Here is a 24,341-nt window from a genome sequence, read left to right on the forward strand (position 1 = left end):
ATTTATTGCGCAAGTCTGACAACTTGAGCTTGTCCTCAGGACCTACGTAAAGGGGGAGGCAAAAACAATTCGCACAATGAAAAGACGAGGGCTGGGGGTCTTTGGAAAGGAAGTAAGCGGGGTCATCAGATCTTCACTGGGAAAGCTACACCTGCTCACTCTCCACTACACAGAATCTGTCCCAGTTGCATGAGATATTGGAAGGCACAGACTTAAGAATGGGAGCTGAAGATTGGAGGAGGGACTGGGGTGAGTCCTCTGTGATAGAGCTGCTCAGGGTCCCCATGCTCACGAAGTATGCCACTGACTGGGATCGGAATCATTTTTCTTTAGACTTTCATTGTTCACATTTCCCCAAGAAAATTATGACAGACAAAATTAAGATGGACTAGGGAGGGGACTTCCCGAGGCCCTCTTTCTCAGTCATACCGCACTTCCCATGTGGTTCAGGGTCTTCCTAAACAGCCAGATGGGCATTTCCATTTTCATTTTTATTGAAATACAAAAAGTGCAGACGGTCAAATACATGATTGGGGCCAAGAAAATCACGGTGAATGTGAACACTGGATTCACAGTAAGAGTGCCCCCAGCTACACACTGACAGGGCAGGTGCAGGGCTCCCCAATACATGGAGTGTAGCAACACTTGATACAAAAAGGTGGGTGACAATCCAGTGGCCCGGGATTGACAGAAGCAGCACTTCAGGCATCAGAGACCTGATACACGGTGGCCTCATCTGCAAGATGCCCAGTGCAGGTCCCACAATACCCAGTGCCATCTCTGGAGCTGTCCTGCCTGGCCGCACGCTCAAGGCAGGCTCACTGCAGGTACTTGCCCTTCACTAGGGGTCACGAGTTTTCACTAGGTGTGGAATGAAAGTGGTCAGTCATCACTGCGGCTCAGGGTTTCTGAGAGACAAAGGCCCGGTAACCACCACACTCCCTCAATCTTCCTGGTGGGGTGATTTATTAGTAAAACCCCTGCCCCTCGTAGGGGCTTCTGAGCTCCGTGCCCTCCAAGAGTACCCAGGCAGGAAGTAAGGGCCACCAGGGATCCTGGAGCACTGGTGCCTCTGGTCGCCACATGGACCAGAAGGACCCAACACAAGCACTGGCTGGGGGTCTGTACACGTGAGAGAGCATGGAGGACCAGGACTGTGCTGCTGACACACCTGCACTGGCCTCTCCCAGGAGTGGAGAGGACATCTCAACAGATGTTCAGAGTCTCAGTCTTGTTATCCAAGACGCCAGGCGTGGCAGAAAGGGGGAATAGGACACACTGAGAGCAGTAGCTCTGGAGGAGGGACAGACCCAGGAGGCACAAGTGACAAGCCGACTCTGGTCTTGTCATCCGTACTAGTAGGAAGGGCAGCATAGGGAGCTTGTGCCCAGGCCGACATTCACTTCTAAAAAGCACAGCAACTGACCAGAAAGGGATGTACCCAGCAGGGCCAGCTCAAGTCAAGGAGCTCAGCTGTCCCATCTCCTAACAAGCAGGAGAGAGGACCAGCCCCCATACCAGCACAGCCGGCAGGGATTCAGTCTTCTACAGTTGCCAGGGAAACAGGCAGGAAAAAAAAAAAAGGTTACTGAGGTTCGGTCCTAGAGGCGCCAAGCCCAGTTCTGGAAAGCCCAGCAACCAAAGAGGCAGTGAGAGGTATAAGGCAAGGAAAATGTCTTACGATACAGAGGCCTCCAGGGCTGGTGAGGTGGGCCGCACAGAGGGAGAGGAGGGGCTGCCCAGTTAGTGAGCTCCAACTTCCATCTCCCAGGGCTTCAGGGCCCCTTCCTAGGCAGGAACCCTGGACTCCAGGAGGACAAGCCCAACTGGGGCTGCCAGAGAAGGGGCTGGTGGGGGCTGTGCTCAGACCTTCTGGGCGTCTGTGCTGGGGAACAACTCCCCTTGATGATCCAGGAGGAACCTAGTGAAGGTGTTGATAGGATTGATGGCCTTGAGGGTGAGAGCAGCATCCTTGGCCCACAGCAGATTAGGGCCAAAGACCACAGCCAGGTTACTGTTGGTCATCTTGTTCTGGTCACAGTGGGCAGATATCTGTGGAAGGAAATGGGCTACAACTAGAATCTAGGGCCCTGCCTCTTACTCCCAGCAACCACATCCAAGCAGCCAAGCAGTGACCCACACACACACCAGGTGAGCGGCAGGGGCCAGGGCTCACCTGTACCAGGAAGGCAGTCAGGAAGCGCAGCACCTGGTAGTTCTCCTCTGGCAGGCTGTGGAGAGCCTGCTGCGTGGCCTCCACTCGCTGACTTTCATCAATGTCTGTGAAGAGGGCAGCTCCAGATTACAGGGCACAGGGCTAGCCCAGGAAACCCTGGTGTGAGACTAGTGGGGACCCAACCAGACTTCTAAGAGCTGCTTACGCCCACGAGCCTGCAGGGGACGGTGGGTATGGCCATATACACTCCCCTGAGCTCAGTTCCAGCTCTGGCAGAGGATCTGCATAAATGGGGAGGAAAGAGAGAACTCACTGAGGAAGCCCACAACGTGGGGGTAGAGGTCAAAGGTCAACAAGGGCTCAGGAAGCTCCCGAAGGAAGGTCTTGAGGATGACTGCGGGCAAGTGCAGCTCATTGTACTGGTCAAAGTCCACCGGCAGCCCTGCATGCAGGAAGAAAGGATGAGAGAACACCAGGCCAATCCAGAGGCCAACAAGCCCCCTTACTTTGTCCTTTTGTCTGCTGCACAAGCTGCCTTTTCCCAGGACCCCCTATTGCATCTGCCCCTTCGCTTCCTTTTTTGGTTTTTTTTTTTGTTTGTTTTCTTCTCTTTTTTTCCTTTTTTGTTTGTTTGTTTTTTGAGACGGGGTTTCTCTGTAGCATTGGAGCCTGTCCTGGAACTAGCTCTGTAGACCAGGCTGGCCTTGAACTCACAGAGACCTGACTGCCTCTGCCTCCTGGGTGCTGGGATTAAAGGTGTGCGCCACCACTGCCCAGTTCTTTTCTTCCTCTCAACAAGGGTACACAGACTCAGACCATCTGCAGAGCATGAGGACACTGGAAAACATGACAATTATTCCTTGCCCCTTTGCCTCTGAATGACCTTGAACCCAAGGCTGCAGCTCCGGAAAGTGAGGCAGCAGAAGCAGGGCCTTTGGCCACACCAAAGGACATGGAAATTCTGGCAAGAAGAGAATCTGGGACCTTGCTTACAGCCCATCAGTTAGTTACAACACGCCCCATTCTCTCTTCTCTCTCCTCTCTCTCTCTCTCTCTCTCTCTCTCCCTTGCTTACAACCCATCAGTTACAACACGCCCCATTCTGTCCCCCCACCCCCCATCACTGTGCACACATGCACACACGCTCTGGACAAGCCCACTCACCCATGTTGTATTTCTGCTGCACTTCCCGTACAACCTGGGTGTTGGCCGACCTCCGGAAGATGCCCTCTGTGGTGAGAGCTGGGGAACAAGGGGCTGGTGAGTCTCCGAGCCCTAGGTGATAGATCACTTCCTTGCCAGATCACTCTTAGAATTCAAAGAAGGGTCATTGGAGTGTACTTTTTCTTTTTTCTTTTTTTTTTAATATTTATTTATTTATTTATTTATTTATTTATTTATTTATTTATTTATTTATTATGTATACAATATTCTGTCTGTGTGTATGTCTGCAGGCCAGAAGAGGGCACCAGACCCCACTACAGGTGGTTGTGAGCCACCATGTGGTTGCCGGGAATTGAACTCAGGACCTTTGGAAGAGCAGGCAATGCTCTTAACCACTGAGCCATCTCTCCAGCCCTGGAGTGTACTTTTTCTACGTTCTGCTCAGAGTTTTTCTAGGGCAGCCAGGGAAGAGAGTGGCTGGGAAGGTCACTAGGCCCAGGGCTCAACAGCACTCACCGTGAGCCTGCAAGTAGGCAACTGTCTCCCTGAGCACAACGGGAATGGGCTCCTGGTCTGGGTTCTTCTCCTGGAGGCTGTAGGAGCAGAGGGGTGAGCTGGGACTCTGCGTGCTGGTCCAGCCCCCATCAGCCCCAGCCTGCCCAACTTCAGCATACTCACTGCTGCAATGAGACCCCAAACTGCTGGTTTGGCAGCGGGGGGCGTGGTGGCATGGGCTTGGGAGCTGTTGCAGGGCTCTTTTGGGTGGATTTGAGGAAGTCGTCATACCTGGGAAAGTAGATGGAACAAGGGTCAGGCCCTCTGGCTCTGTAGTTTTGTAGCCAATGCTATCAAGCATTTACTGTGTGATCCCCCCCCTTCCTTTCCTTTCTTTCTTTTTCTGAGACACGGTTTCTCTGTGTAACAGTCCTGGCTGTCCTAGAACTGGCTCTTGTAGACCAGCTGGCTTCAAACCCACTGAGATCCACCTGCTTCTGCCTCCCGAGTGCTGGGATTAAAGGTGTGCGCCACCACTGCCCAGCACTACTGTGTGATTTTTTTTTTTTTTTTTTTTGGTTTTTCGAGATAGGGTTTCTCTGTGGTTTGGAGCCTGTCCTGGAACTAGCTCTTGTAGACCAGGCTGGTCTCGAACTCACAGAGATCCGCCTGTCTCTGCCTCCCGAGTGCTGGGATTAAAGGCGTGCGCCACCACCGCCTGGCTACTGTGTGATTTTCCATGGATTATTTCATATATTCTCAAAACAGCTCCACTGATGTGGGATTCCCCTCTGTATGCTATGAATATGTTTTATTGCTATTGGTTGATGAATAAAGCTGTTTCAGCCAATGGCTTAGCAGAGTAAAGCCAAGTGGACAATTTAAACAGAGATATAGAGTAGGCAGAGTCAAGGAGATGTCAAGTAACTACTGAAGGACAGTCTCTGGAACTTTTCCACAGCCTCGTGGCAATACAGAGATTAATAGAAATGGATTAATTTAAGATATAAAAGTTAGCCAGGAATATACCTAAGCCATTAGCCGAAACAGCTTTATTCATCAACCAATAAAGCAACACATATACAGAAGGACATCCCACACCACCCCACTTATGTAACACACTTTAAAGAAATTCAGTCAAAGGCTCTATCTACTTTCTCTGGATCCTGACACTGCCATCCTCACTCCCCTAGGTTCTCCGGGGTCCACACAAGAGCACCCCACCCCCACACCCTGCTGTCTCACTTGAGCACTTGGCGAGGGATCCCCAGCTGCTCCAGCTTCACATGCTCACTCAGCTCGCTCAGGTAATTCACGTAGAAGATCTTCCGGCCAAACTTGAAACTGGAGGCAATGGGAAGGATCTGGGACAGGCTGGACCCATGGTGGGCCTTTGCTTTTCCCTGCAGACAGGCACCTGGTCTGCACCACCCCAAGCTGGCCACCCTGGGCATCTGCTTGATGTGTGAGGGGTGCACACCTGTGGCCTGCTCACCTGATGAGGGGCTTGAAGAGGATGAGCAAGGTTTTGATGAACACGGTCGGGTGCACGATGTACAGGGCCTTAATGTTTTTCTTGTACCTGCAGGATAAGTGGAAAACTTGGGAATGGGTGGAGTGAGGGGCAGGGTTGTTAGGGGCCCTGCCTGTACTAACACGGAATAAGCTCCTGACCAGAACAACCCAGACAATCCAGAACCCAGACAGCTGTCAGCCCAGAGCCACCCACACTAGGCTCTGGAGCCCACCCCCATGTCCCAACCCACTTGCGATCAAATTCCCGGTAGGCATCCCGTAGCCAGCTGAGGGAGGGCTTGTTGTCACTGGTCAGGCCGTGGTGCAGGTAGAGCAGTGTGTAGTCACTCTCCACATACTGGTCCAGTGTGTGCTTCAAGTACCTTCAAGAGAAGTGCCAGGGCTGGGGGCGTAGCTCCGCGGTAGAGCAATCACCTAGCATGTGTGAGCCACAGGTTCAATTCCCAACGTCATACACACATAAAAAGCCCTGCTCAGATCTGTCCTCTGCACAACAGAAACCAGTACTTGCATCGCGGCTTCCTTCCCCACAGACCTCCCTGCTGTCATTTGCCTGTGTAACCCACAGTCTCTCCTGGAAGAAGGCAGAGGGTCAGAGCTGGACTAATGGAGAAGTATGCAAACAGCACTCATTCTGACAGCAAAATCGGTAGACCTGAGGTCCAAGCTGGGCTGTGTATTCCGCAGTTAAAAGGGCTTGACATACTTTTCTCAGGATTGCCCTGAGTCAGTAACAAGGACAGTCACTGGTTATTGGTAAAAGCTTTTAATGTCTGCCAAACACTTCCAATACATTACCTCATTCTTCCACATTACAACGGAGCTCAAGTCAACCCTGTTTTACTAATGACGGCAATGAGCAGAGGTCAGGTGCTTGGCCAAGGTTTCAGTTTGTGGCACAGCGGTGAAGTGTCCAATGCCAAGACTGCATTCTAGACCTTGGAGAACTTCTGCCTCCTACAGAATCTGGGATCTATGGTACAGTCTATAAAACATTGTGTCCATGAAAGGACGTCAGGACGGCTAGAAGGTTAACTGTTCCAATCCATAGGCTTTTGATGGACCAGAAAGACACACACACACACACACACACACACACACACACACGCTGAACACACTGGAAATTTGGAAGTAATAAACAATAGGGAGCTGGAGAAATGGCTCAGAGGTTAAGAGCACTGGCTGCTCTCCCAGAGGAACTGAGTTTAATTCCCAGCAACCACATGGTGGCTCACAACCATCTGTAATGAAGGCTGGTGCCCTCTTCTGGCCTTCAGGCATGTATGCAGGCAGAACATTGTATACTTAATAAACAAAAAACAAACAAATAAATAAATCTTTAGCTGGGCACACGCCTTTAATCTTAGCACTAGGGAGGCAGAGGCAGGTGGATCTCTGTGAGTTCAAGGCCAGCCTGGTCTACAGAGTGAGTTCCAGGAGGTTGCAAAGCAACACTGAGAAACCCTGTCTCAAATAAATAAATAAATAAATAAATAAATAAATAAATAAATAAAATAAGAAGAGGGTAGAAAGCCCAGGGTCAGACCTCTTAGAAAATGGACAATCAGTCCCTTGGCAACCACATTCAGCTGCAAAATGACATCTTAGTACCACAGCCCTTTGTAAACACAAAGTGTTCAGTGTGGGTAAGGGCTAAATTATTCTGTGTAATAATGATAAGAATCGGGCTGGAAGCCGGGCAGTAGTGGTGCACGCTTTTAATCCCAGCACTTGGGAGGCAGAAGCAGGCGGACCTCTGTGAGCTAGAGGCCAGCCTGGTCTACAGAGCAAGTTCCAGGACAGCTAGAACTGTTACACCAAGAGAAACCCTATTCTCAAAAAGACAAAACAAAACAAAAAGAATCGAGCTGGAGAGTTGGCTCAGAGGTTAAGAGCAGTGACTGCTCTTCCAGAGGTCCTGAGTTCAATTCCCAGCAACCACGTGGTGGCTCACAACCATCTGTAGTGAGATCTGGTGCCCTCTCCTGGCCTGTAGACATACAGACAGAACACTGTATACATAATAAATAAAATCTTATAAAAAGATGGCATTTTGCATGGGAGAATAGCTAAGATTACAGCGGACACTCTCAGCCATGGATGCACGCCGTGACCTTTGGAGTGCAGTGGAGTTTGGCCCATCAGAAGATGGGCAAAGCATGTTCAATACTTCCTAAGGAAACAGAGGGGAGCAGGAGACTGTTCATTTCAGAGTTTTATTAGGGAAAAAATAACAACTGAGCAGCCAGCAAATTGTCCAATATCAGGAGATTGGCTAAAGAAATCATGGGACATCTATAAATAGACCATCTCACGGGATGCTTCTGCAGACAGGACTAATCTGTGAGGTCAGGCATCAGAACAGCAGTCATGCCGGAGGCAGATACTGGAAAAAAGCAAACTGGAGACCTGAGGTGGGGCGGGGCACTGATATGTATGGAGTTTCTGGTTTGCTTTGTTTTTAGGTTTTTTGAGACAAGGTCCCACTCTGTAGCTCAGGCTGGCCTAAAACTCAAAATACTCCTTCATAAGCCCCCAAGTGCTGAAATTGCAGACATACATCATCGAATTCACCAGAAACTGGGTGTAGTGTTATAGGTATGTAGTCCCAGATACTCAAGAAGCTGAGGCAAATAGATCACTTAAGCCTAGGTGTTTATAGTCAGCTTGGCCAACAAAATGAGAGCTGGCTTAAAAGAAAAAAAAAAGTAGTACACATTTGGTTTACTTTTCTATATGCATATTATATGTAAATTACAAGGTTTTTGAGGGTTTTCTTGGGGGTGGGTGGGAGGGTTTCACTGTATAACCCAGTCTGCCTGGAACCACGCTGACCTGGAACTTACCGAGATCAACCTATTTCTGCTTTCCAAGTGCTGGAACTAAAGCACGCACTACTATGTCCAGCTAAATAATATGGTTTTGGGTGTGGGTTTTTTTGGTTTGTTTGTTTTTTTTTTTTTTTTGAGACAGGGTTTCTCTGTAACTCTGGCTGTCCTAGAACTTACTCAGTACACTGGGCTGGCCTCAAACTCAGAGGTCTGACTACCTCTGCCTCCCAAGTGCTGGGATTAAAGGCGTGTACCGCCACTGTCTGGGCTAAAAAACAAAAGGACATCAAAGGATGTCTTTGAGGAATGTTTTATACTCAGAAGATGAAAGAATCATCCAAAACATCAAATTGAATATACAGTTCCAAATGGAGAAGAAAATACAAAGTGGATGTAGCAGCATGCAATGGCTTTCTTTCTGGGTGACAGGCCTGTGAGACTTCATTGTTTTATAGGGGTGCTTTTTTCTGCATAACAACTTACATATTTTTAACCTCCCAAAATTGTAATACTCTAAAAATATATATGATGAAATTTCATTATTACCCACAAGAACTCTGTGAGGACACAGAGAACTCAGAGTTTATATAGACCTCAGTGAGAATTGCCTCCAAGCACACAGCTAGTTAAAATTCAGAGCTCAAATTTAACTGGTCTTCTGATTCCAAGCTTCAAGCATTTTTCCATTTCAACCCCCTAGATCTGGGTGGGGAGTGGGGAAAAGCCAAGCCTAATGTAATCTGACTGAAAACAGGACAGACAGAACTAGTGACTAGAAACACGAGTCTGGTCTCAGGAGGGACTGTGACCAAGCGGTGTGTGTGTGTGTGTGTGTGTGTGTGTGTGTGTATGAAGGGAAGGAGGGCCTGCAACAGCAAACTGCCCAGGACTCTTTGAGCACGGAGGAAGACCCAAGATAGATACAGCTGTCTCGGTAACTGCCCTAAAAACTAGGCGCTTTCCTCTCACTGGACCCATCACCTAGCCACAAGGCTGCTACTTGGTACATCAATATAACAAAAAAGCTGGAGTGGGGTTTGTGACTCTGCCTCCTGGGGTGAGCTCTACGGTGACTGCTCCGAGTTGGACACATGGTATGTCGCCGACAAGACTGCTGTTCATGTAAGGAGCTGTGGAAAGAGAGGCCACTACAAGGAATGAGCCCCTCAGCAGAGGCCAGCAGAAACTCCACACTCAGGCCCCCAGCCTGTCCCTGAGACCACCTGAGACCACCACAACCCTGCATGTGCACAGACCTTAGGGAGCTGCTGTGGGTACTGTACACATTTTACACTTTAGAGAGCACTCGAAACTGCTCAGGAAAAACACAAAATGGTCACCCTGAACAAACTGAGGGCAATTTCTGCTGCTTTTTTGGAATACCCCACATCCCTTGACAGCACACTGGTCCCTGCTATGGACCCAGATAAGGGTCGCCACATTTAGCCAGTGTAGTGCTTTGAATGAGAATGGTCCCTATAGGATCATATATTTGAATGAGAATGGTCCTATAGGATCATATATTTGAATGCTTAAACCACAGGAAGTGTTTGAGGAGGACCAGAAGGGCTAGGAGCTGTGTCCTTATTGGAGGAGGTGTTTCATTAGGGGTGGGCTTTGAGGCTTCAAAAGCCCATGCCAGGCCGTATGTGTGTGAGTGTGCGTGTGTGTGTGTGTGTGTGTGTGTGTGTGTGTGTGTGTGTATAAGCACACACACACACAGGCCTGGCGGCTGCCTGCACATCTAAATGCAGCTCTCAACTACTTCTCCAGCACAGCACCATGGCTGCCTGTGTGCAGCTCCCTACCACAACGACAAAAACTCTAAAACTGTAAGCAAGTCCCTGGTTAAATGCCTTCTTCTCTAAGAGCTGCCTTGGTCATGGAGTCTCTTCACAGCTACACCAGTGACCTAGACAAGCAGCCTAGAGAGAGTTCATACACATTTGGTAGCAGAAGCCCCACAAGTACAGCAGCCATTGAACCAAACTAGGTACAAAGTAAGATGGTGTTATTTATGATTATAAATAGAAATGATTAAAAATCATGGTTCTGGAGAGATGGCTCAGATGTTAAGAGCACTGGCTGGCTATTCTTTCAGAGTACCCGGGTTCAATTCCCAGCACCCACAGGGCAGCTCATAGTTGTACCCCAGTTCCAGGGGATCTGACACCCTCATTTCAATGCATATAAAATAAAATTGAATGAATTATTTTTAAAAAGAATCATGATTATGGCTAGCAGTGGTGGTGCATACCTTTAATTCAGGACTTAGGAGACAGAGACAGGTGGATTTATAAGTTCGAGGCCAGCCTGGTCTACAGAGTTAGTTCCAGGACAGTCAGGGTTACACAGAAAAACCTGTCTCAAAAAACTGAAAGAAAAAAAAAAAGAGAGAGAGAGAGAGAGAGAATCACGACTATATCAGGAACACCATCCATATTTGGAAAGGATTTACTTTTCAAGATTATTTTCTGGTGTGCCATCTCACTCCTGTCAGGAAAGAGGCCACATGCCTCATTATCATCTTTAAACGTTGAGAAAATAAAGCTCCAAGACCCTTGCCAAGGTCACAGTCTCTAGGACTAGAAATCAGGTCTGACTGCTCATCCAGTGTTCTTTCCCACAGATGATATAAAGCAGCCCCACCTGACGCCCTGAGGGTACTCACCCCAAGAGCTTGCTGTGGTCCAGCTGATGGCTGGGGGGCATCCGACAGGCGCTGAAGACAATGATCTTCCGCCCATATTTATCATCACCTAAGTGTGGAGGAAGATGGAGCACAGCTGGTGAAAAATGAACCATACCAACCTGGGGCCTGTGCCAGTGATTGCAGGGGCTTGGCTGACTCATGTCCATTACTCAAGGGCATGCTGGGTACAGTTACTTCAAGCGCACTGAATTGGGACACGCCTCCCCCAAATTTTAACCTTGCTTTTTAACCCAGTCATGGTGACACTTGTAAACCCACACTTTGGAGATAGGAGGATCAGGCTTTCGAGACCTTTCAAGCAGAGCGGTGGTGGCACACGCCTTTAATCCCAGCACTTGGGAGGCAGAGGCAGGTGGATCTCTGTGAGTTCAAGGCCAGCCTGGTCTACAAGAGCTAGTTCCAGGACAGGAACCAAAAGCTACAGAGAAACCCTGTCTCAAAAATAAAAAAAAAAAAAAAAAGACCTTTCAAATTTTAATAGGTTCAAGGCCAGCGTGGGCTACATGACATAGTCTCAAAAAAAATAAAAACAAAATAGTAGTAATAAAATCACTTTTAGGATAGATACAGTGTTGAGTGCCTTTAAATCTAGCACTTGAGAGGCAGAGGCAAAGACAGAAAAACTGTGAATCTGAGCCTGGTCTACCAAGCAAGTTCCAAGATAGCAAGGTATAGTGAGACCCTTTTTTTATAAGTAAGTAAAATCACCTTGAAAGGGTAATGTTTGTGGAGACAACATACATTCATCAGTAGATAAATGTATGGGGATGTAACTCAGTTGGCAGCATGCCTGCTCAGGTTAGCATACAGGAAGCCCTGGGTTTGATCCCTAGTACCACATAAACCAAAAGTGATAGATACATCTGTTATACCAGCTCTCAGAGATAGAAGCAGGAAGACCAGAAGTTCAAAGTTATCCTTAGTTACACTTAAATAAATTTGAGGCTACGCTGAGATACAAGATAATCTATGTCATGAAAAATAATGTATATTCATGCAATAAAAGTATGACCACAAAAAGGAAGAAAGTACTGATATATGGCACAAAATATATACGAACCTTGAGAATCGGCTAAGTGAGAGCAGCCTGGAACAAAGGGCAGCTACTGTATGATTTTGTGAGAGTCTAAGACAGTGCTACTCCACTGTGGTTCACAACCCCTTGGGATCAAATGACCTTTCCACAGGAGTCACAAATCAGACATCCTGCTTACCAGATATTTATATTACAATTTATCACAGTTATGAGGTAGCAATAAAAATCATTTTATGGTTGGGGTGTCACCACAACATGAGAAACTGTATTAGGACGGTTGAGAACCACTGGTCTAAGACCACAGGTCCACAGAGTTGGGAAGCAAATGAGTAGGCTTCAGAGAGGCGGGAGCTCTTCCACTCCTTCAGCCAATAGCCTTTAAGATCCCAGCCCACTTGGGTGTGGTCTCTTTTGCTTTAAAAAGCAGCGGTAGCCCTGCTCTCGCTCTCTTGCTTCCTCTTCTGGCTCCCACTTCTGGCTGCTAGACGCTGTTCCTGTTTGCGCACAGAACTGTTGTCTAGGACAGTGATCTGTAAGTTTTCCCCTTAAATAAATAACCCTTTTATTGATTATAATTCCAAACTGGTGTGGGACTGTTTTGTGACTTATGCCTTCATGTGGCGACAACGAAGAACATTTGGTTTTAGAACCCCCAGCTCTACTACCCACTGCCAGCTTGGAGTGTGCCTGGCTAGGCCCTCCCTCAGCCAGCCGCGGACGGTGCGTGGAGCCGCAGAGGTGGCTTTTCTTGCTGCAGATCGGCTGTGGTTCTTATCTCATTACTCACTCCAGAAGGGCTTCCAGTCCTCTCACCACCACACACTTCCTGGGTGCCTGCTGTTATCTTGTTATCCCTGTGCTCCTGCGGCTGCTGACTGATCGGGGCCCACCGCAGTACACACAGTTTGTGATTTCTATTAATAATATTTTTTTTTTGGTTTTTCGAGACAAGGTTTCTCTGTAGCTTTGGTACCTGTCCCAGAACTAGCTCTTGTAGACCAGGCTGGCGTCGAACTCCCAGAGATTTGCCTGCCTCTGCCTCCCGAGTGCTGGGATTAAGGCGTGTGCCACCACCGCCCGGCTAATAACTGTTTTTTGATCTAAGCATATCTTTTAGCATTTCACACTAAAATCAGATTCATGCCAGTCACGTGACTCCCAACTGCACCGCTATACCCCACTGGGTTAGTTTTGTAGGTGGCCCGCGACACCTACTGGCGGGTTACGGTTACTGCACCTAATCCAGCTAATTAAACCACAAGTAAGATTTAATATCTTAAATATAGATGATAAGTTGCTAATTTAAAAGGGCCATATGTTAGACAACCTAAGTGTGCAAGGTTTCAACAGCCTCTTTACTTACAGCATGTGTGAGGTATTACAAAGCTTATATGATGTCCTTTCTACATCATTAATCTTAATTCTGGGGATTAGTTTTGTCCTCAATATTTTTTCCTTATAAAATGGTTTGACAATAGGGCTAAGAATGAGGCATTTTTAGAAATGGTGCAGTCTTTACAGACAGAAACCACGTTTCTCAGGAAAGACTTTGGAAATCTGAAGAAGGACACGACTTCATTTAACAGAAGATTAAGCACTCTGGAGAAGGAAACAGCCGATTTGGCACATAAAACCCAATCAATGACAGTGGGTGCTGAAACATTATTTGAGAGAGTTTGCACTGTTGACTGTCTTAATCACGCTCTGTCAAGGGGGACTGACAGACTGATTGGCAGAATGTCTCTCCAGGAAGGTAATATGCATGCTATAAAGATTATGTCCAAGGGCCGGGCGGTGGTGGCGCACGCCTTTAATCCCAGCACTTGGGAGGCAGAGGCAGGCGGATCTCTGTGAGTTCGAGACCAGTCTGATCTACAAGAGCTAGTTCCAGGACAGGCTCCAAAACCACAGAGAAACCCTGTCTCGAAAAACCAAAAAAAAAAAAAAAAAAGATTATGTCCAAGGATGAGACATTATCTCTACTGGACAGACTTCATACCTTGGAATCCTCAATGAGGTCATTAGAGCAGAACACGGGACAGGAATCCAGACATTACAAAAGGCAATGGTAAACAGATTTGAAAATATTGAGGAAATTATCAAATTTGACGACCAGGAACAAAAGGTACAAAGGCAAAAATTTAACCACATCGGTACATAAAAATCTCCAGGATAGCTTCCACAGAGTTCTGCCTGCCTTTCCAGTAATAACAACAGAAAAAGCATCTGGACCCAAGTACCCTAAGGTTGTCAAAGAATATACAATTTCTAAAGGAAATTAAAGAAGCAATTGTAGTTTATGGACTACATTCATCCTTTATTAGGGAGATGGTCAAAACCTGGGCTTTCAGTAACAAAGCCACACCTCACAATTGGGCTCAGTTAATCTCAGCAGTCCTAGAAAGTGGACAACAGTTACTTTGGAGGTTCTTTTTTTTAAAGAGGAGGCGAGAATTTTAGAGCAATAAGAAAAAGTAAATGGACTTGAGATTTCCCTAGATCAAATTCTAAGCAAAGGACCTTACTCTGATCCTAAGGATCGAGTTCTTTATGATGATCACACCTTGTCCCTATGTACCACAGCAGCTTTAAAGGCTTGGGACAGGATTCAGGAACCAGAAAAGAAAATTGAATCTATCTTAGGGTTAAAGAGGGCCAGAGAGAATCTTTTAGTGACTCTTTGCAAAGACTAGGGCTGTACAAATAGGAGTAACTGACCCAGAAGCTTGACATGTAATAATTGAATATTCGGCTTATGAGGATGCCCACATTGAGTGCAAATGGATCCTTGGGCCATTAAAGATCAGATCAGCAAGCCGGGCGGTGGTGGCGCACGCCTTTAATCCCAGCACTCGGGAGGCAGAGGCAGGCGGATCTCTGTGAGTTCGAGATCAGCCTGGTCTACAGAGCTAGTTCCAGGACAGGCTCCAAAACCACAGAGAAACCCTGTCTCAAAAAAAAACCAAAAAAAAAAAAAAAAAAAAAAGATCAGATCAGCAGCCATGGATGAATGGGTCTTGCATACATTGAATGTCGAGACAATTGACTATGGTACTGAAGTGTGGGTAGGAGAAGCAATTTCCAATGGTAAGAGAGGACATCAAAATACCAAAGTTTTAATTGTGGTAGAATGGGAAATCTGAGAAGGGTTGTAGACAATGGATTCCTAGGAATAATGCCTCGCTGGGAATGGCAGAAATAGGAGGGCTCAGCCTTTAGGTATTTGTAGGAGGTGTGGCAAAGGCCCACATTGGACAAATGAATGTAGGTCAATGAGAGATAGACAAGGCAACCCGATACCATCGGGAAATGCTGTGAGGGGCCTCTTGCAAGCCTCCAAGACAAATGTGATCCAGTCATTCCCAGTTATAATGGAGAACGTGTCTCACCAAGAAAATTAAAAAATCCAATGCCTGCTGTAAAAAGCAATACTGGTCTGAATGATGAGTTAAATGTGGAGGATGTGTAAAAAACTCCAGTGGGACAGAGGAAAAGTATATTTTGGCAGACTTATATAAACAATCAAAGACCAAAGCTAAGAGTTTATATAAATGGCATTTTTATTGAAGGCTTATTAGACACAGGTGTGGATGTAAGTATCATTATTCCAGAATCTTGGCATCCGAATTGGCCTCTTCAAGAGGTAAATGTTCAGTTCTTGGGAACTGGAACCCTATCTTGGGTTGAATACATAGGGCCAGAAGGGCAAATAGGAAGACTAAGGCCATATATAGCCAATAATGCAGTGAATTTGTGGGGTCGTGTCCTATTGCAGCAATGGAATACCCACATTAACATTCCTGCAGTCCTAAAATCTTATGTTTTTGAGGAAAATATTAGAAGATCTTATAGATGATGGACACCAGCCATTCGGGCTGTACAAGAACACAAAGCAATTGATAAGCCTTCAGAGATACCAACAGCCCTACCTTTAAAATTGTTAACTGAGAAAACAGTATGGGTTAAGCAGTGGCCTCTAGCTGAGGAAAAGTTGCAGGCTTTAGAATAGTGGTACAACATACAGACGAAGCTACCAGCCCTTGGAATTCTCTTGTATTTGTTAAAATGAAATCTCAAAAATGGAGAACGGTGACAGATCCAAGGGCTATCAACAAGGTTATTCAACCTATGGGCCCTCTACAACCTGGAATTCCTCTGCCTTCTCTGTTACCAAAGGCGTGGCCTCTCATAGTTATTGATTTAAAGTATTGTTTCTTCACTATACCATTACAAGAAAAGGAAAGAGAAAAGCTTGCATTCACAGTCCCTACTTAAAATAATTCTCAGCCTACTAGAAGATATCAATGGACCGTCCTCCCACGGGGAATGCTCAGTAGCCCCACCCTGTGCCAATACTTTGTCAGCCATCTGCTGGAAATAATACATAAGCAATTTCCCAAATCTATAATCTACAACAGCATGGATGACATTTTGTTATCTGATTCAAATACAGATACTTTAGAAAGGATGTTTAAAGTAAAGAAAGTCTTGCCTAAGCCGGGCGATGGTGGCACACGCCTTTAATCCCAGCACTCGGGAGGCAGAGGCAGGTGGATCTCTGTGAGTTCGAGACCAGCCTGATCTACAGAGCAAGTTCCAGGACAGGCTCCAAAGCCACAGAGAAATGCTGTCTCGAAAAACAAAAAAACAAAAACAAAAAACAAAAAACAAAAAGAAAGTCTTGCCTAAATGGGGATTATAAGTTGTTCCTGAAAAGATTCAAAGAAGGGATTCTGTTAATTACCTAGGTTACATAATAGGTTTACAGAAAATTAGAACACAAAAGGCACAAATTCGGAGAGACCGGTTACGGACTCTTAATGACTTTCAAAGATTATTAGGAGACATTTCCAGTCTATGACTGGCTGTTGGGATAACACCTGATCTAATAATTGATTTAAACAAAACCTTAGATGGTGATAAAGACTTGAATAGTCCCAGAGAATTAACAGCTGAAGCAGAAAAGGAATTGAGGATTGTTGAGGAGAAATTACAGGAGGCACATGTGGATGGGGTGAATCCAAATCTTAATTGTATTCTAGTCATATTGCCTTCCAGAATTTCTCCTACAGGAATTTTAATGCAGAGGGAAGTATCTTAGAATGGATCTTTTTACCACATAAACCAATTAAAAAATTAAAAACTTATGTGGAAAGTCTCTGAATTAATTCTAAAAGGTAAACTGAGACTTCGTCAATTAGCAGGTATATATATACCCGGCAGGCCTAAACCTAAAGCTCCTCTACCTCAGTTTACTGAGTGATAGAATTCGGTATTTTTGCTTGTTTGTTTTTGTCTTTGTTTTTACAAGACAGGGTCTCATTATGTAGCCCTGGCTGTCCTGGAATTCACTATGTAGACCAGGCTGGACTTGAACTATAGAGATCCCCCCGCCTTTGCCTCCCAAGCAGTAGGATTAAAGGTGTGTGCCACTACCTCCAGCTTTAATATTTATTATAGGTATGTGTGCACCACACCTGGAGGGAGGCAGGTCTGGGTGCCACTAGTTCTCTGAACCCTGAAGTGCTAGTGTTTTGGGGGGCAGCTGCTGGTGGCTCCCAGCTAAGTTCCTGCCCTCATTTACTTCCAACTGGCTCTGTTGGGGGAAAGGAAAGCAGCAGAGCAGGGGGAGAGACACAGACATAGAACGCAGCCCAGCCACACAATCTGAAGTTCAGAAGTCCTGGGATTCCTGCATGAAGGGGAGCATCACCTGCCTAGTTCCATCTAAGCAGAAGGAATGCCTGGAATGCAGGTGCAAGGTTGAAGTGGGAAGGCCTGGGGAGGGCGTTGAAGTTTTTATTTGAAACCTGTCTGGAAGAGTTGAGTACCTGGCCAAGGTAGAGGGTCTGAGAGCTCTGGAATGTAGGGTGTCAGTGAAAGGGTAAGGCTACAGGCCAGGAGCATTTTGTTCCACCTCTCAGCTGGCCACAGAAGTGGCGTGTAGAAACCCTTCATCCATGCTTTATGAGTAACCCTAATAAACTCACTGGTTCATCAAAAAGTTACACAGATGTGCATTTTGTCTAGAAAAAGAAATTTATACCCTGGTAGCCCTGGGTAGGGGGTTAAAGAGGACGCGACTGGCTTTAAGACTGAACTGTTAGGTTCCTTTTTATTGTTTCATTTTTCCCAGTACTGAGGCTGGAACCCAGGCCTTGCACCAGGTTGAGAGCTCTACCACTGAATCATACCCAGTGTAAGAATGTAAGCTTCTAGGAAAGGGGGAGGATACCCAGGCAAGTCCTCGGTGCTAACCATAAGGCTGATCTAGTAACACACACTGAAAAAAGCCAAGACAGCAAGGGGATCAAGGATCAGTCAGCAGTTGGAAGGCATGCCTGGGACGAGTCTGCAGCCCTAGGGCTCTAGGCCTTATCCTCTGACTCCTCAGAAATGAAGTCCCATCACCAAGTTTGCAAGCAAGCAGGGTGGCTACTACAGGAAGCACACCGGAACTCCCTCCCTACTCTCAGAAGGGATTAGAGCTGATTTTGCCCTGGACCCTTAAGAGAGACACAGAGCTAGCAGCTGGGTGCTGGGGAGAGGGTGGAGTAGGAGAAGCCTGCATTCCCCAGATACCAATCAGGCTCTCTCAGGGTAACATGGATGTTAACCAGCAGCAGGAGAGCCTCTCCAGCAGGCTTTCTGGGTGCTGCTGCCCACAACCTGCAGGACAAGGACTTCTAAGGTGGAGGTCGGGACTGAGAAAGTTATGGTGTATGAAGACTGTTTACATTTGTTAAATATTTTTTTCAAAGATTTATTTATTATGTCTACAACATTCTGCCTCCATGTATGCCCACACACCAGAAGAGGGCACCAGATCTCATTATAGATGGCTGTGAGCCACCATGTGGTTTCTGGGAATTGAACTCAGCACTTCCGGAAGAGCAGCCAGTGCTCCTAACCTCTGAACCATTTCTCCAGCCCCTTGTTAAATATTTCTATTGCCAGGCATTTTGCAAGCCAGTTGACATTATGTTGGAAGCCTGAAACCAGCTGTTGTATAAACTGAAAAGGTTACAAATAATGGTCTCTTTGCCTTCTATAGAGTCTACTGTTCCAGCACAACACTGGAAAGACCCTACGGGGACCAAGTCAAATTTGATTGAGGTCCATGGCAGCTACTGAAGGGAGGGACAAACATAGGTTGTCGAGGAGTTGGGAGTATTGCCTCCTCTCCCTTACACACAGGTCCTTTCTCTGAACTCTAAGTCAGACATCACCACTGGCTCTTCAAACAAGACTTGTCTATACTGGTAGCCTCCCAAGGTACAGCCCCTAGAGCTCCCCTCTCCAGAGTTTTGGGTCTCCACCTCATCATGTCTCTCAGAAACTCTGCTATTTCCCGCTTCCAAAGCCAACACCAGCTCCCAGATTCCTACGAAGGAGCTGCAATTAAGCTGGTCCCACCTGCCTCCACCAAGAGTCCTTTCTGATTCATAAAGTCAGAGGCCACAGCCAGGGGGGGCCAAGCACAGACAACCAGAACTAACACCTACCTGGCTGGGCCCCCTCAGGCTCGCCACATTCTGGAGAAACAAACAAACAAACAAACAAACAAATGCTGCAAGGTGGTGTTTTGTTGCAAGACAAAAAGTGGGGGGAACAACCTCACCTGCTGTCTTCTGACTGACTACCAAGTCAGGAGGCTGTCAGGGCAGACATTAGACACCCTGACACCTTACTCAGATTCCCAGGCTCAGACCTAAGCCAGGAAGAAACTATCTTGCTTCTGCAGGGTCAAGAGAGATCATTCAAGGGCTCCAACCCAGACCAAAGTAAGCATCAGAAACTCAGGCACCATGGGAATGCCTTCGACAATGACAGCAAGAGCCAGCTCACTGAAGCTCACTACTTCCCTGCTCCAGTCTCTTCTGGGGCTTGCTTATGACACAGGGAGTTTCCTGAAGCAGAGAGCCAAAGGGTTCCTGCACCCATTCTTTTTTTTTTTTTTTTTTTTTTTTTGGTTTTTCGAGACAGGGTTTCTCTATGGCTTTGGAGCCTGTCCTGGAACTAGCTCTTGTAGACCAGGCTGGTCTCGAACTCACAGAGATTCACCTGTCTGTGCCTCCCAAGTGCTGGGATTAAAGGCGTGCGCCACCACCGCCCGGCATCCTGCACCCATTCTCAGCAGGGCAGCACACCCACTAGAAACTGGACGTTCCAGGGAGTCACGTGGCACTGTGCATCTTGAAAAGGCTCTGCTCATTCCAAACCCCCAGAAGGGGGCGACATTATCCGCATCTCCAGTGACTGATAAAAGCAGGATCAGGGCAAGTGAAGGGAAGACAGGATAGGAAGGACAAGGCCACTAATTTGGAGCCCACTGTGCTCTAGCTCCCAGGATGCTAACATACGAGAATCACTGAACTCCTCTCAACAACAGTGTGAGAAAGGAGGTCAGAGAACAAAACTGGATCAAACTCAACTTTCTAACTTCAAAGCTCTTAGGCCACAATGCCTCCCACATTCCGGCTGCAGTGGGAGACCATGGGACCATACGTCAGGAAGCAGTGGTACATACCAATCAAAACCAGTCCATGCTCATAAGGGAAGATCCATAAGCCCAAGAGCAGGACAGAGGCTAGGCACAAAATGTACCCTTTCTTGGTAGCAAAAGAGGCTGGCTTCTCTAAACCAGGAGCACGGAATATCAGGAAAGAAGTACCATACTGGGCATGCTTACCTGCTACTTCCACAATCTGGTGCCGGGCAATGTCATAGTAAGGGTCATCCCACTTCAGGTGTGTGACAGGTTCTGGAGAGCTGCTTTTAGAGTCATCTGAGGAGCATGGCAAAGGCAGAGTCACCCTTGGGGCTGGCATAGCACTTTCTCCATGACTCATTCTCTCTAGCCTGCCCCCAGGGAACTTACAGTCTAGCCATACTCTAGGGCTGGTCTCCTTGGCCCAACCTTACCCCCTGGAGACCCCTCCAGCAGGAAGGAGCCTCCTCTCGGGGTGTCTACAGTTGCCTGAGACACTGTGCCACTCACCTGACTTGGGAAAGTCTGGCATTTCATCAGAAGGCCAGTTCTTCTCGTCAATGGAGGCTAGCTTCAACTGGTTCAGAGTTGGGCTGGTATCATCCAAGGTCAGATCATCTTGCAGCTCTGAGAGAGGATCCATGGCTGTGTCTGTTCCCTGCAGAAGAACCAGAGGAGAAACCTGGATGTGGAGGGGAGGAAAAGTGGTGGGTCAGATTCTGTAATTCTTTCAGTGAACACTTCTGTCCCCTTCTTTTCTCTTCTGGCACCCCGTCCCTATTCCTCAACAGTCCTAATCCTGCCAAAAGTCCCACAGAGCATGTTGCCAGAAAAGGCAGCTGGAGTAGTGGATGGCACAGCCCAGCACCTCCCTTCAGGTCCTCAGCCAGATCCCACACTGCCTGTCACCCAACTGACCAAGTAACGCAGCCCCAGCTGCCAAAGGGCATATCCTCACATTCCCCAACAGTTACAGGAATAGATGCTACAAGAATCTGAGGAATCCAAGAGTCTCCAAATGCCATGAAAAAGGCCATCTGGGACCCTGGCTATCCCACTTCTTTCTCCGGTCCAAGATAATAGGGTCCCAGGAGAAAAGGGTCATGGCTGAAGTGTGCAGTTTGGTTTACCTGGGACAAGGAATGGAATCTATCTGCCAATCCCAGCAGAACCCTTGTAGGTCCCCAATGCTCTTGGGCCCTCTCTAAACCTGTAGGGGTTCCAGACTGTGGTTTCACTGTGGCAAAGTCAACAGACTGTCTTAAGGATGTTAGGGCACAGAAGGAAAAGAGGTTGCCCGAAATATCTAGAGCATGGAGTCAGGACAGAAGAGCTGGGAGGAGAGTTGGCACTAAAACCAGGTCTAGGACCTAACCAAAGGAGGTGGCACCTCCCTTGAGCTCACCAGATGGGTGAGGAAGGAGGCTTCATCCAACCTAGTTGCCCAACACCAAAGAAGAAACTGTATTCCCGAGGCCAGGAGAAAATGACATATAAGGTCAGAGAATCAGTTGGACAGGTAAGAGGAGAGAAAGGGCCTGGGGGTAGAAAGAAGAGCTGCCACGTAAGATGCTCACTGTGGGCTACAAGGATCATGACAACCGCCCCTCCCCACACATTACAGCCTAGGGTTCTAAATGGTGAACAGCTCCCAGGGCCTAAGCAACAACTTCCTTGTTACCATGGCAATATACTGAGTCAGTAGGAAAACTGTTTCAGGTTTTCAAAGCCAATGACCTTGCTTCTTGCTTGCTCTTTTTCTCCCTTCCCTTGGGAATTCATTCATCCAGCTGGACACCAAAATATAGGTTCCTCACCCCCAACCTCACAGCTATGCAAGAGAAATCATTTTGTACACAGTAAGTATCTGACGTGACAGAAAAAGCATGAAATGAATATATGGAAAACCAAGTGACAGCCTGCCCAGGCCAGCAGCTGCAGAGTCCTGGGCAGGCGCCTTCCAGTAGGGGAAGCAAAGGCTCCTCCCAGATCGAACTCCCCAGTGCTCAGAAGCACTTGCTGGAAGTAAACAGGATTAAAAGTAGCAGTTAGAGTTGAGCTGTGTGTGAGGGAGGACAGCTGAATGGGACTCCCATCTCTTTCCCAGCAGCCTCTTTCTCTCCCGAGCTCCTTCAACTCCCACATAACCTCCTTTACCAGCAAAACTAATCACAGTGTGCCCAGCTCCCTGACCTCTCTCGGCCCCTTCTATTGCCTTCTCTGAGCCCAGATGTTTATCTGCTGTTCAGTGGGAGATGAATTTCCCGCGAAGGGAAATTCTAACACAAAACGATAGAGATGAAATAATACCAGCCACTTGCGAGCCCTATTCAGCTCTGCAGAAACACTTCTCTCTCTAAGATGAATCTTGCGCTTTTGGCAGGTAAACCTTTACCTTTAGAGAGTGTTCACGCGTCACTTTAGAAAAAGACTTGACGGCTGGGCGGTGGTGGCTCATGCCTTTAATCCCAGCACTCGGGAGGCAGAGGCAGGCGGATCTCTGTGAGTTCGAGACCAGCCTGGTCTACAAGAGCTAGTTCCAGGACAGGCTCCAAAACCACAGAGAAACCCTGTCTCGAAAAACCAAAAAAAAAAAGAAAGAAAGAAAGAAAGAAAGAAAGAAAGAAAGAAAGAAAGAAAGAGACTTTGGCAAAATCATAAATCTCTCAAAAATTCTGATATCTGTGAACTTCTCAAAAAAAAAAAAAAAAGAACAGATCCATGAAATCTTGCATGCAATTTTAAAGGCTCCACAAGCCTCGGGACTACTGCCTAAGAGCCTATTTCGAAGGCTAAGGCCACAGCTCAGTAATAGAGCACTTTGCCTGCACACACAGAGCCCTAGACCCTCTCCAGCACCAGAAAACAAAGCAGCTCATTCAGAATAATGCCTGGCACATAGTAGACATTCTGTCATTAGATGAATGACTGAATGATTTTCCTAAGAGAAGAAAGGAACTAACACTTGTGAAAGACCAACATAGTACCAGAACCAGTTCACCTCACAACCGCACTCCGTATGCTAGTAAAGCCATTTACAGTTTGAGCAAAATGGGGGCTGGGGGATGAACACTTTGCTAAAGGTCATAGAACTCAGAGGCAGGATTTCAATCCACAAGTACGTTTGAGGTGGCCTCTTGGTGAAAGTCAACCCCTCAACAACACTCCTATGTGTCTGTCACAAATTCATAGGGTTCAAAGAGGAGCCACTAAGGGGCAGCCAGAATTTGAATACCAGGGCAGAACAGAGATAGCAACTTGAAGTCATAATGTTTGCTGGTGTTGGAATCGGATTGTTGTGACTCCGGAAAAACAAAAATCCTACACGACAGTAACTCCCAACTATAATCTCGTTTGCATAGTCAAAAAACTACACTGAATGTATTTCATTTCACAAGAAAATGAGAAGAAAGCATGGCCAATCAAGTGGCAAAGTCGATCACTTCCCCCTAATTTCTCGATCTCAGAGCTTTGCGGATCCTGTCAGGGAGACTTCTCCCACCCACGGGTTTGTTCTGTATTGGCCTATGCCTTGGAGAGAGAAGGAAGAAGTCAGAGAAAGTGGCTGTCTTCTCATTGCAAACACCGAAGTGGGGCAAAATCCCGGCAGTGGAGAGACCTCCAAATCTCCCCTTTAGGACCTAAGCCCTTCAGACGACCAGCGCAGCTCTTCCCCTTCCCCCACCGCGCCCAGCGAGACCCCGCGCTCTGCAGCTCACCGCGCTCAGGCAAGACTCCCTCTGCCACGCCTGTCAAAGCTCGGCAAACATCCGGCTCCGAGGAGGAACGGGAACCGCCCCCTCCGGGGCCCCCGCGCCCCAACTACTTCCGCCACATCTTCCTACTTCCGGTTTTTTCCTGGCCCAAACATGGCTTTCCAGGTGTCCCGCCCACTTCCG

At 47.3% G+C, this 24,341-nt stretch overlaps 1 protein-coding gene across 1 annotated transcript; it reads right to left on the reverse strand.

Annotated features, from left to right (window-relative positions):
- Positions 1–24,298, reverse strand: Arhgap1 (Rho GTPase activating protein 1). The gene is made up of 13 exons (XM_057780928.1): positions 24,162–24,298; positions 20,953–21,124; positions 20,644–20,739; positions 10,874–10,961; positions 5,602–5,733; positions 5,331–5,417; positions 5,081–5,179; positions 4,019–4,126; positions 3,857–3,933; positions 3,341–3,418; positions 2,490–2,618; positions 2,177–2,280; positions 1–2,052 (listed from the first exon to the last, which is right to left on the reverse strand). Exons 2-13 carry the CDS (start codon positions 21,083–21,085, stop codon positions 1,864–1,866), a joined length of 1,320 nt encoding a protein of 439 aa, XP_057636911.1. The 5' UTR covers positions 21,086–21,124; positions 24,162–24,298; the 3' UTR covers positions 1–1,863.
- Between the last annotated feature and the right edge of the window lie 43 nt (positions 24,299–24,341).

The sequence above is a fragment of the Chionomys nivalis genome, chromosome 9 (assembly GCF_950005125.1).
Source record: "Chionomys nivalis chromosome 9, mChiNiv1.1, whole genome shotgun sequence".
Taxonomy (NCBI): Eukaryota; Metazoa; Chordata; class Mammalia; order Rodentia; family Cricetidae; genus Chionomys; species Chionomys nivalis.